We start from the raw sequence: 14,204 nt of genomic DNA, 5'->3' as shown, positions 1-14,204 counted from the left end.
AGTATTGCTGAAAATTCTCTGAAAAATATTTATCAAAAGGGTGCTATCTAAATGTCGATAAGTGTTCAACTAAAATCAGCTGCAAATTTTACACCAGGATTTCAATAGATTTTTCTTACAAGAAATCTTTCGAAACGGGAAGTTTTTTTTTGGGCAAAAGAAGTCCATTATTTCTCGGTAGATCGCTTCGGTGATCGATATCTCGTAAAGTATCGACCAAACAATTTTAAGTTTATGCTCGTTGTCAAGGTGACATTTCACACTAAAAAAACTCCTTTGCTGTTTTTTGTTTATTCCATTCAGTTGTGAGTTGCAGGGTGTTAAACACGAGAATCAATAAAGAGAAAATTCGGTACATTTTACAATTTTTCTTTGATAAAGGCGAAAACGCAAGCCAGGGAATGGTGTTTATGGTGCCGCTATTGTAACTGTTGCTAATTATGTGCCATTTTGGTTTCGTCGATTCCGTTCAGGCATTTCTGATGTTAAAGAAAATGTCGATAATGTCGATAAAATCAAAGAAATAATCTCAGTTGACCGCTTTGTTAGTAGTCGTAGCATCGCCCTGGAGCTAAAGATTGACCATAAAACAGTTTTAAACCATTTTCGTTTAATTTTTACGATAACACAATGGATTTATTTTTCCCCAACTAAGTGTTGCGTTTTCCTGCAGTGATTTATTAAGGCACGCAAGAGTCGCTATTTCTTTTGTACATAAAATGTAAAGTTTTCCTTTTTCGACTTTACATTAATCAGAAAAATGTAATACTTTAAAATTTGAAATGTCAAAAGCAAACCATAAAAATGCTATAGTGGATAAATAAGCCTTTTTGCCGATAACAACCGCCACGAATCATTCTTAATCTAATATCATTAATCTACTTTAGTCTTTATGTTTTCTCAATGTGCTTAAGTAGCTTTATGTGCTTATGTTCATATGCTTTCATTTTGTGCATCAAAGAATTTCGATTACCACTTCAATTTTGTATGTAAAGAAAAAAACGTATTGCTTGTGTGATATTTTTGAGGCACGTGGGCAGACTTCAAATTGAAATGTGCAAACGTCAATCTTAAGGTGTATTTATACTACTATACTTGTACAGCGCCACATGTCAAACAAGTGCCATGTGCCAGAAGCAAACTGAGGGTGCGGGCACGCAGGTGAGGTGTTCGTACTAGTTTATATTTGGGAATGCTAAATATCTTCTTCTTTTTTCTTTGTATTATAATTGTACTCAAATGTTTTTCTACTTATGATGACAGATTTAGAGTTGCAAAAAAAGCGAGGACAGGCATAAATGCATATAGGAGGTTGTATGTAACAGCTTAAAGGAATCGAGATAAATATAGGCAAACGTATATCAAAAGGCTCAGAATGATGGGATAGCTCGATAGCGCTCGTCATTCGCCGTAACCCCAGCTCCTTTCTCATTTCGAAAGAAATAAGGACCGATATTGCCGCCATAAATATATAGATACATAGATAAACGAAGCTTCTTCTTCTTCTTAATTGGCGCGATTACCGCTTACGCGATTTTGGTCGAGTTTAACTAAGCGCGCCAGTCGTTCCTTCCTCGTGCTAACCAGCGCCAGTTGGACACACCAAGTGAAGCAAGTCTTTCACCACCTGATCTTTCCAACGCAGAGGAGGTCTTCCTCTTCGTCTGTTACCACGTGCTGGTATCGTATCGAATACTTTCAGGGCCGGAGCGTTTGTTTTCATTCGGACGACATGTCCCAGCCAACGTAGCCGCTGGACCGTTATTCGCTGCGTTATGTCTACGTCTTCGTAAAGCTCATACAACTCATCGTTCACCTGCGATATTCGCCGTTGCCAACGCGCAAAGGTCCAAAAATCTTGCGCAGAATCTAAACGATTTCTCTTGCAACCTCGAAATCATAACTGTCAACAGAGACGTGAGTGTCGATGCGCGAGGGCGCCGACTGTTTGTTTGATGTCAGGAGGTACTTCGTTTTGTCCTCGTTCACCACCAAACCCATTCGCATTGTTTCTTTATCTAGTTTGGAAAAGGCTGTACTAACAGCGCAGTTTCGAACAATCCAGCATTAGGTTAAAGAAATCACACGACAGTGAGTCACACTGTCTGAAACCTCGTTTGGTATCAAACGGCTCGGTGAGGTTCTTCCTAATTCTGATAGCGCTGCTGGTGTTGAGCAGCGTCATTTTGCATAGCCGTATTAGTTTTGGGATACCAAAATTCAGACATCGCGGCATGCAGATAACTTCTTTTCGTACTTTCGAATGCAGCTTTGAAGTCAACGAAAAGATGGTGTGTATCGATTGTCCTTTCATTAGTCTTTTCCAAGACTGGGCGAATTGTGAATATCTGGTCGATGGTGGACTTTTTAGGTCTAAAGTCATACTGGAAAGGTCCAATCAGTTGGTTGATGGCGGGATTCAGCCGTTCACACAATACGCTCGTTAGAACCTTATATGCAATATTTAGAAAACTAATCCCGCGGTAGTTGGCACAGATTGCAGGATCACCCTTCTTATGGATTGGGCAGAGCACACTTAAATTCCAATAAAAAATCCACTTAAATGCCGGGTTACTGAACGACAGTTCCGTCGACAACGATTTGGGTGTCGGGATCTTCACATTCTCTGTGACATGCGCAGCTGCCACTATTTAAAAAGTTCGAGAAGTGTTCCCTCCATAATTAAAGTACTTTCTGGATGTCAGTCATCAGATCGCTGACTTTGGTCTTACAGGAAAATCTTCTTGCCAAACCTTACTGAACAGAAATGGCAATACAGTTTACCATTCTCAGCTGTCAATCCATAGTTATCGACATCGATATTTCCCATGCAGCTAAAAAAACACCCGATATTACGAATAATAATGTAAACAGGGAAAGTCGCAATAGTAAATTAGAGAACCAATAACATAATTGTGACACACGGGGAAGCATTGCTCTAATTGATTTAAAAAATGGGTTTCCGCCAGCTGCAAGTGAAGACCCGACTTTGGGCATCGATACCCGCAATGTAAGGAAATGTTTACCTCGACAGTGAACCGAAACTGTGCTTAATGGCGACGATCTGCGGTCAGAAGTACAGCGGAAACCTTTATTGAGAGTTCATTGCCTCGCTACACCATTCGGCGTATTCACGGAAAACAAATGGAATGGCCTCCAAAAATCTCGTAGAGTGAAATAATTTTAAAAGTGAGCTGAACTTTACCTAATGATCAATTTGATTTTTGGAAAAAAATACTTTCCGTGATGAAAATCTTGCATTGACGTACGATACCATTTGCAAAAATTATAAATCTTCCAATAGGGTGATTCATTTCGCGCCTGTGGAAGCTAACAGCCACCGACTTGCGACAAAACAAGGGGTTTCATATGAAGCGAAGCGGTCAATGCTTGAATAGTGAGAATACTTCTGTCCCTCAATTAAAAGAGAACCTCTATCCAAAAAAGGATTCCTCTCTTGTTTGGTGAGTCTGCGAGCGAGTGGCGCATTATTCGTTCTACCAATCAGGAGCTAAACTAACTGCAGAGTTCTAACTGCAGCGCAAATAGCCAGATAAACAAAAATTACCAATCATCCTTCACCGCAGTGCTGGATCATTGTGTAGTTGAGCGCATTAGACAGGGATAGGTTATAGGGGAAAACCCGAGTCATTCCGGTACGCTGCCATGGGAATGCTTCCGGTTAAGGAGCACAGTAAAATGCTAGGGTGGTACCGCAGATATTTGTGTGAGCCTGAACCCCCTCCCAGGCGAGTCAGTAAGCACTTCTTCAACTACATCGCCTAGATCCAGGATCAAACTGGATCGAATAGTATACAGACAAACATTAAGCGACATTCATCGGGAGTATATTACCACTTTCTTAAACACCCGACCCCCGAATACAGCTATCGGAGTCCAACCAGCACCCATTGCAGACGAAGAACTTCAGCTGCCTCGAGATACCCAGGCCCATTTACGTTCTGGATATTGTAGCAGGTTAAAATTCTACTTATTCGGAATGATCTCCGATATACTTAATATATGTCTGGCATGTGCAAGTATTCTGCACGATACTAACTGCTCATTCATATGCCCTCTCCCTCTAGACCCAACCCGTCAAAACTGCATGTTTTCTGGGCCTACCGTTAGATGAGTTAGACGAAGACGAGCGGTGACTATACCGCACAGGCAGTTTCCAAATTTACGGTTAGAAAGTAAAACCCAATGTTGTCGCCAATAAATTACCACCTCTTCTGAACTATTGGCAACATCATCAGTAACCGAGGCATATGCCCGAATCCGTCTGTTAACAAACAAACCGAATCCGTTCCCATGGCAGCCGGTTCTACGTTACCGGAATGAGTCGGGTTTTTCCCGACCCAGTAAACTAGCCCTGTCTAGTGAACAGTATGTCACCGAATCCGTTGCGCTTCCACGATAGTCGGTTCTACGGTACCGAAACGACCCGGATTTATATCCGGCCAAGGACTGTCACTCCAGCAGCATTCCCCGTATGTAAGTAATAGGACTATGAATAAGTTCGTGCGGTTTTACAACAGATGGCGTAACTTGATTATTATTCCATCGATCCACATTTCCAAACATTCATTGGAGAGCTACTGTCGTAAGGCACAAACGTCAGTATAAGTTTTTTATTTGAAGCGTAAACAACAATATTTTTACCACACTTGAAAATGTCGAATTTCGTGCCAAATAATGTGTTTTTGCGGGGAATTCTTCTTCATTATTTTAATATGAAGAAAAAAGCAGCCGAAAGTCATCGTATCTTGGTGGAAGTTTATGGTGAGCATGCTCTAGCTGAGCGAACGTGCCAGAAGTGGTTTGCACGCTTTAAAAGTGGTGATTTTGGCTTGGAAGACGAAGAACGCGAGGGTGCGCCGCCAAAGTTCATGGATACCGAATTGGAGGAATTGCTCGATCAAGATCCGGCTCAAACGCAAGAAGAGGTTGCAAAAACTTTGGGAGTTGATCAATCAACCATTTCCAAACGTTTAAAAGCCATGGGAATGATCCGAAAGGTAGGCCATTGGGTGCCGTATGAATTGAAGCCAAGAGACGTTGAACGCCGTTTTATGGCATGCGAACAACTGCTTCAACGGCACAAAAGAAAGGGTTTTTTGCATCGAATTGTGACTGGCGATGAAAAGTGGGTCCATTACGACAATCCAAAACGTCGGGCAACGTATGGATACCCTAGCCATGCTTCAACATCGACGTCGGCGCAGAATATTCATGGCCTGAAGGTTATGCTGTGTATCTGGTGGGACCAGCTGGGTGTTGTGTATTATGAGCTACTGAAACCGAATGAAACGATTACGGGGGATGTCTACCGACGACAATTGATGCGTTTGAGCCGAGCACTGCGAGAAAAACGGCCGCAATACGCCGATAGACACGACAAAGTTATTTTGCAACATGACAATGCTCGGCCACATGTTGCACAAGTGGTCAAAACATACTTAGAAACGCTCAAATGGGATGTCCTACCCCACCCGCCGTATAGTCCAGACCTTGCGCCATCCGATTACTATCTCTTCCGATCGATGCAACATGGCCTGGCTGACCAGCACTTCCGTAATTACGATGAAGTCAAAAAATGGATCGATTCGTGGATTGCGGCAAAACCGACCGAATTTTTCACAAAGGGAATCCGTGAATTGCCAGAAAGATGGGAAAAAGTAGTAGTAAGCGATGGACAATACTTTGAATATTAAATTTGTAACCATTTTACGTCAATAAAGTTTCAAATTTCGAAAAAACCGCACGAAGTTATTCATAGTCCTATTATATGAAATGTTTATGCTGCTACAACAACAACAACATTCTACTATTTTAATTCAGAACAAGCAAATCGTGTATTTGATATCGGGCTGCATGATGTTCAATGTATTTATTGCCTGCCTCATAGTCAAATATAGGCGCACATGTACTTTCCCACAATGCCATGCAATTAAATAGTAAATATTTATTAATGAATTATAAGCCATATAATTTATTTTAAAGCGCCATCTCCAATATTAGGTAACCGATAGTGTTCATATATGCCTACATACATACATACATATAATTGAAAGTCATAAAGCTATTGATCAGCATTGCGCAGAGCAACAATTAACACTTATTAACTTATTAACGCCTTCATGCCACAGATCCACAGATGGGCGCTAAGGCAACTTAGGTTTATTATAGCACATTTCTACATATGCAGTGAGCAGTGAATATGCAGTTGCAATACACAGCTGAACATATACAAAAAACAGTAGTTTAAAATTGTATCTGGTCTCAGAGGATAGCAAAAACGATTCTGGAAGTTGATTTCCCTTTCTCTTTTTGCATTATTTGCACGAAATAATTATAGTTTCTTCTTATTCAATTAAAAGCAAACGAAATAATGATCAACACTCGAAAAAGAAAATTTAAAACTATTTTTTCGCTTATAGTCATAACACGTGGAATGTGGTCCCTAGCAATTTTTGCCATTCAAAGTCAGTCACATGCAGCACCGACGTATGCATGGTTAGGTGAGGTTTTTGTAGCAGTCGGCTTAGAGTAGCCAAACTCACTTAGGTCATGTAGGTCCGTTGTGGTACCACTGTGTAACGCGGTAACCTTACTGTTAGTTTTCATGGGGCCAGTTAGACTCCCTTATGAAGCGAAATATAGGTTTTATCCCTACACCGGATAGTTCCGTCGGTATTTAGTTCAAAATGGTATTTTCTAAGGCTGGACAATTATAAAGGAAGTGTTCTACTGTTTCTTCCCTACTGTTTCTTCCTCTTCCTCGTCTCTACAACTTCTGCAGTGTTCATGCGAAAATATTCCTAGTCTAGAATTCCTGTTGGCCTAACAGCCAATGACCGGTGACACAAGCCACGACCTTTGAGCTGTTCTCTCTTGATAGGTTAAACAACTCTCCTGATCTTCTCTTATCTATTTGCGGTAAATTAACCTCGTTTTCTTTTCTCCATGACCTATTGGCCTGCTGGAGAATATTATTTTGAGAGGAGAATATTAATTTGCAAGTTGCTATAGAAATTCCAATGTTGCCTCTGTTTTCAAGAAGTGGAAGATTAGTACCGCTTCTGGCTAGCTCATTGGCCCTCCAATTTCCTTCAATATCTCTATGTCCCGGAACCCATATAAAGCTGACCTTGAAGACAGTGCTAATATCATTTAGAGCTGTCAGGCATTCCTGAACAACCTTTGATCTTAGTGTAACTGCCTCCATTGATGTGATGGCCGCCTGGCTATCCGAGAAGATATTTATCGTAGTTCTTATTACGGCGTGTGTCTTAAGGTACACAGTTACCTCCTTTACGGCTATAACATTTAACAGATATACGCTACAGTAGTCAGGAAGTCGGACGACGGCAACTGGTTCTTTGGATTTGAAGCGTGTTGCTGGTGCTTAAGCAACCCAATAGTTGGATCCCTTACGTTCAAATTGGCATTTGCTTGTAGAGAAGTATTTTATTATAAGTGGATAAAGCGAATCGATTACCCATAGGCTAATACATGTTTCTGAATTTAATGCCAAATTCTTCTTCCTATCTGAGTTTGTTGTCAAAAGTCATACCCAGGTATTTAGTCGTGTTATGATACGGAATTTGCTTTCCATTTACGTATAGTGGAAAATATCTCATTATATTGTACGAAAAGTCCATATGAACGAATTTTGTATAATTTAATTTTATGCGCCAAGTAACTGCCCACTCATAGTTTCTGTTTAACTGTTTGACTGAATCTGTGTATTACATTTGATGGAAAAGAAATATACTCAACAAGCCCGCGATTTGATGTGACTAGTCCTGGGATTTTCAGAAATCATAACAGCCGAGATTTGACACCCCTAATGCGTACTCATTTGTGTGTATGTAAAAATCTATAGAAAGAACAAAGCAGGTGATGTGCATCGTCGTGTTCCGAACAAGAAAAATGCTGGCCAATCAATTTTGGTCTTTAGTAAGAGTTAGTGGCGAGCAAATCCAGTACATGACATTGAAATATTAAGTTAATGTATATAGTACTATCATATATAGTACATAGTATGTATGTATGTCTGTATGAAAAAATTACCACATTTAACTTTTGTTTTGATTACTCAAATTCAAATGGGTCTTTTACTTTATAAAACTAAAGACAATATTAGCTTTCCTCTTCACTCCATTAAGGCGTAGGCATGAGCGTGCTCTATGTGCTATATATGTATGTATGGATATGTAGCTAAATGCGATAAATATCTTGAGGTGCACAAGTATAACGGAATATGAATCTACACTACTACAAGCATTCCTAAGCAAACAAGATCCGGGCGCTGCTGGCACAAAGCTACAGCTCCACGTGCTGCTATTGAATGCAATTTTCAATGCTTTTTATGACTTTTCTTTTTTTTTGCATTTTATATTTTAGAGCGGACATGTTGCGGAAGAGAAGAAAGCGAAGAGCAAGCAAGCAAATATTCAAGCAAGTGCCTTCGTCAACTAAAATTTATTTTATAATTTCCACCATGGAAATGATGCGAGGAATTTAACGATGAAAAGATGATAAAAGAAATTTTAGTGGCTTTTAATTAAATTTTATCTCAATTTATTTAGCATTTGTTGAAATTAGTTAAATGCACTAAGTGCTGACTTTGGCAAAGGTTATAAAGCAATTTCTTTTCTTTCATCGCTAAAAATGTCAAAATAGTAATTAAGTAGATGAGCTGGAGAATGAGATCAGCTGATACTGGCCACTGCTGCTCCATTTAATCGACCTATTTTTAATTTTAAGCCATTTTTTTGTCAACCTTGGATCTGGGTGTGGGGAGATTGAGGTTAAGTCATAACGAATTAGACCGATGCATAGGGCGCAGAAATCGTGAAAATTCACTATCAAAAAGGTGAAAGTTTTTATGACAAAATGTCATCGAAAATTTTGTCAAAAGGACAAACGCCACCAAATGTTCGTTTCCATACATAAATTACGAGTCTAGGCACATTTATTGTAATAAGAAGGTCAGAACTTTTCAAATAAATGAGATACTCCATCTGAATTTGGTAACTTTCAACGGAAACTACAGGATATATAGTAAATTTTTACCCACTTCAGTCTCTACATACATAGTAAATTATGATCACTGAAACAAAAACAAAAAAGCATTTCAAGCATTCGGTTTATAGAATAAAATATATATCACCATTCACAAAAAAAAAATTGTTAAAAATGAATGGGAGTTTTCAGTCACTTCAAACTTGCACAATATTTCCTAAAATTGAAAGGGCTACAAAACTGCATACCCAGAATTCTGACTAAAAAGTTTGTAATTTTAATGAAATTTGTTAAATTTATAAAGATTTTTTATAAAATATGAAATATAAAGATATATGATTTTTGAGGACTAAAAGAAATGCCAACTGTTTTCCAAACGGAAATTTTTGCTATTCTGAGAGTAGCAGAATGGATAATTGAGAGGCTATGGGGCGGGAAACAGATTGGTGTTTTTACTGACAGCCAGGCTGCACTAAAGGGTTGGAGAACGCATCAAAGATTGTTCAAGAACGTAAGAAAAAGTTCAATTTGTTTGCCAGACAGAAAAATCTCGTACCTATATGGGTTCTAGAACACTACGGGGTTCAAGGGAATGAAATTGCCGATGAATTGGCCAACTTTGCCTCAGCGGTTCTCAAGAAGTGGATCAGAGATTATGTATGCAATTTACATAAAGAGCGATGGTCCGGTATAGAACGCTGCAGAACTGCAAAGTATTTTGTAATAAGCTCGAATAGAAAACTGTCGGACTTTCTTCTAAAACTTGGAAGAGAAGACGTTCGGTTGATGGTCAGTTTTATTACACGACACAATCCATGGAGTCAACATACGACTACCATTGGAATCATTGAGGACCCGATTTGCCTACGTTGCGTAGGAGGCGGATAGCACTGAACATTTTCTCTGTAAGCGCCCTGCTTTTGCTAGAGGAAGGTTGCGAATTTTGGGTTTCGATGTCATGAGAACAAGTATTGTAAAATTATTTCTCTTAAACTGGAGGATATTTTCAGATTTATCAAAGAATCTGGAAAATTCTCACAGGACTAACTATCTCTACTCCTCTATTCTATCCTATCTTTTTCCTTCTGTTACTTCTCTCCTTTCGTCCTTGACTATCTACTCTTTTACTTTCTAAAGCTTTAATACAATGGGATTTTTAACCTGAGTGTTTTAAGAGTTGCCAAATCTCTCGGTGCTTCTTGGCTCGACCTTTAAAATTTCAATTTCAATGTAGAAATTACTCTCAGCTCTTCCCTTATGATGTGTAAAAAATTCAAAGCCATAACAAGGAGGCGCAATATTAATAATGCATTTTTGTTTTTGAATAACTTTTTTACTATTATAAATAAAAGAAATAGTTTTGAGTGACGGAAAGCTTCCATTCCTCTTCGGTTTTTGTACTGCAGCTGTTTAGTTCACAAAAAAAAAGTTATGTCTTCTGATAGGGTGATTAATACTGTGCCACCTAGGCAGCTAGCATATTGAATGTCTAGTTTTTGATGCTGCATACTCAGTTTTTAAGAACCTTAAGTTTAAAGTTTCAATGGGGAAACGTAAGCAGAGGTATCCATTGCGTATATATTATTTCATAGGAAGAAAGCTGAGCAATTTTTTTAACGTTTTTTTTATTCATTAGAAAACTTTAAGGACAACTTTCGCTTCAATTCATTTCACTTAAGAGTTCTGAAGTTCTAAGTTCCAATTCTTGTCCATAGTTTCATTCCAAAGATTGCCATGGAAGATTCTAACCGATTTCCTTGTATTGTTGTATTTTTAATTTTTCGAATTTTCTTCCAGAAAACTCGTAATATAGGCACCCAGAATCCAGAAATTGGTGTGAAATTTAATTTTATTTATATTTGTTAAAATATGTACATACATATGTAAAGGTCTGTTCAAAACTCAGCGCACGCATATGCCATTAACATTAACCTCTTTTACTTTTGAAACTTGTCACAATGACGAGTCCATTTGTCTTCTCTCTTCTGTAGTTACGGAGCTGACCAATAGTGAAAATAACACTTTTATTAAAGTTCGTAGAGAATACAAATAAAACTTTAAATGCAATGGCAATACGCAGTGCATGTGCATGACGTACACTCGCACATGTACATTCGCTGACATAACAAAAATAGTAAGTAAACAAATAAATATTTCCAACCATTGGACTGACAACGGCGCATGCACTTCGACGGCGCTTCATATTTCACAATCACATTAAGCAATTTGTTGGCGTACACCGCAATTAATTGAATTGAATTGAATTGAGTGAATGGATGTCGCAACACAATGAAGTGGAAGTTCACAGCGACAGTGGTCTCACTTAGGATAAAATATGATTTTTCTCAGTACAAGCAGTAAGCTAACAAGCAATAAAAAATACTTTACATATATACTCGTATGATTATAAATAAATTACAAGTGTATGCATGCTTACATATGTATCTATAATACTTTTTTGTATTTATGACGCACACCAAATACATACATACATACAAGTATATGAACGTACATAATTTATATCCTACTTACCGATGGTTGCTGTATTGAAAACAGTGCCGACCACAGCCATCAACAGGATTGTGCCCAAATTATCGAAGAATAAACGATTTGGCATGAAGTAGCCAGCGTCCAGAATAATCGGCGGAAGCATGTAGAAGAAAAATGTATTTGGTGTAAGTGGCGAGACGGCGACATCAGTGCAAAAGTACAGTACGAAACCAATAAGGACACCAACAACGATCAGCAAACATGATTCGGGGAAAATGAGGTGTAATTTTGGTGTCATATGAAAACCTGGAACGAAACGGAGAAATACAATTGGTTAGTGAGCATTGGAGCTAAAGGTGGCGAATAATACAAATTGCCCATAAACATACATACATAATTGAGATGGTAGTAAAGCACTACACGTTTGCAATATTAAGTGGCACTTACTTATCTATACCGGGTGTGCCAAACAGATGTATTTTTTAAAAATAAAATTAAATGGTGTGGAACAAAATTTCCCCTGCCATATTATGGCCTCATTAGAAAGAAATATTGCCTCTATTTATGGAAAAAAAATTTTATTAAAAAAGGAGCTTGAAAGATTCAAAACACCTGCTCTTGAAACAACAAAGTCAAGCAACACAGAATAACTAATAGCATTGAATTCATGAATCGATCGCGTAGGTCTACGAAATACTCTTCTATTGAGACTGGTTACCCATGTATTTCTGTGCGCTGAACATGATCCTGGTGTCCAAAAGTACCCATCACATCATGGTTTTGAGAGTATTGAAAGTAAAACCTCATATAAACGTTTATTTGAACGCTTTTACCCATCCTTATCCCAAAAACCTAACGTACCAGAGATTTCAACTTATACCCGGACAAAAGCTCGAATCCTACACTATAAACGCCATATATAGAAGTTCCAAAATAAATAAACAACTTTGAATAAAATGGGGTTACACCTTTAAAATCCAGTAATTACGACTGAGTTCCAATTATTAAAATAAAGGGTAATTGGAGGTACTTTTTCCAATCATGTTTTTTGACAGTTCACGCGTGACTACTGTCAAAGTAAATACAAACTTTTTTGCAGTATTAATTGACATTTCGTCATGGAAAGACTTACGCTCCAACAATGTTTACAAATCGTATAATTGTATTACGAAAACCGACGCTTTGTGAAAAGTGTTCATCGCGCGCTCAGGCCAGGCGCGATTAACCAAATTTTTGGCTCAATGGCCCAAAAATAAGCAAAGTGGCCATATTTGGGTTGAAGAGCCACCCGAAGCCATTCAAGAACAGCCATGATATCGATTGAAAACAACCGTTTGGGGCGGCCTATGGGCTGGAGGAATCATCGGCCCGTATTTGTCCCAAGACGAGGTTGGCGCCAATGTAACAGTGTTCGCGCCATGATAAACGACTTGTTGATGTCAGAAATTGAAGCCCGTAATCTCCACAACTGTTGAATTTGGTTCCATTAAGACATTTCAAGGCGCTACTTGCCATAAAGCCCGTGAAACAATGGATTTACTGCGTCATCGTTTCGGTGAGCAATTTATCTCTCGTCTCGGACCAGTGGATTGGCCACCAAGATCGTGTGATATCACACCTTTGGACTTTTATTTGTGGAGGGTATGTAAAGTCTAAATGCTTTGTGGGTAAACCAGCTTAAATTGCGGCATTGGAAGCCAACATTACTAAAGTTTTACACGAGATACCGACCGAACTCCTCCAGCGAGTCATTCAAAATTTGTGTTTATGAATGATCGAATTACGGCGCAGTTGTGCCAATATTTGAAAGGGAATATCTTTTAAAAATAAATGTCGTGAATGGTTCTACACAAAAATAATAAAGATTGTAGAATCAATTTGAATTTTCGTTGATTTATTTCAATTTAAAATTCGCTATCTTTAAACAGATAACCTCTTTTTAGGCGGACCGAAAAGTAATGTCGTTTTTGCCCATGTGAACGCTTCTCTACCGTTTACGAGTTCATTGCATAGTTGAAAGTCGTACCATAAAGTTAAAATTTTCTTGCGCCGTATTGAGCGAAATGGCTAGACAAATACCAAACGAGATTCATGTCCGCCATTGCATGCCCTTGGAGTTTCACAAGGGTGGTAATGCAATAGTTGCTACCAAAAAAATTTGCGATATTTACGCAAGCGACTTAGATGTCCGTAAATAGCAAAGGCGGGTTTCTAAGATCAGATACGGTAGTTTCGAACTTTCTGATTCACATTGGTGAGAAAGACCAGCAACTTTAGGCGGAAGTGAAAGCAAATCCTCGTCAGACAATTGAGTAACTGTCAAATACTCGTAACCCACCTTGGTAGACCATGCAGGAACATTTGCACCAAATTAGTAAAGCAAGCACAGCAGGTGTTTGGGTTCCGGACGTTCTATCTGAAAAAAACAGAGCTAACCGATCCACGACATGCAACTTATTGCTTCAACGCTACAAAACAGTACAGTTTTTTGATTGCTTGATCACTGTAGATCCTGTACGCAAAAGGCAGTAGCTCCCTCCGAATGTACCGCCTCGAAGGACTGCTAAGCCAGGTTTACATGTGAAAAAGGCGCTTCTTTTGTATGTTCGGTAGGCTTCACGTGGAATCGTCCATTTTGAGAAGCTTAAGTCTGAAAAAACTGTTATTGCAGACAAGTAAAT

At 38.7% G+C, this 14,204-nt stretch overlaps 1 protein-coding gene across 7 annotated transcripts in view; it reads right to left on the bottom strand.

Moving 5' to 3' along the window:
- LOC129249501 (uncharacterized) overlaps positions 1-14,204 on the bottom strand; it is a 175,717-nt gene that overhangs the window by 63,282 nt on the left and 98,231 nt on the right. For all 7 annotated transcript variants that reach the window (XM_054889353.1, XM_054889355.1, XM_054889359.1 and 4 more), the window contains exon 4: positions 11,566-11,829. In XM_054889353.1, the coding sequence (XP_054745328.1) occupies positions 11,566-11,829 (264 nt within the window). The remainder of the gene's footprint in view (positions 1-11,565; positions 11,830-14,204) is intronic.

This window comes from Anastrepha obliqua, chromosome 5, assembly GCF_027943255.1.
Source record: "Anastrepha obliqua isolate idAnaObli1 chromosome 5, idAnaObli1_1.0, whole genome shotgun sequence".
NCBI classification, from domain to species: Eukaryota; Metazoa; Arthropoda; class Insecta; order Diptera; family Tephritidae; genus Anastrepha; species Anastrepha obliqua.
The sequence above is the reverse complement of the archived record's forward strand: the minus strand, read 5'-3'. Positions and strand labels throughout refer to the sequence as shown.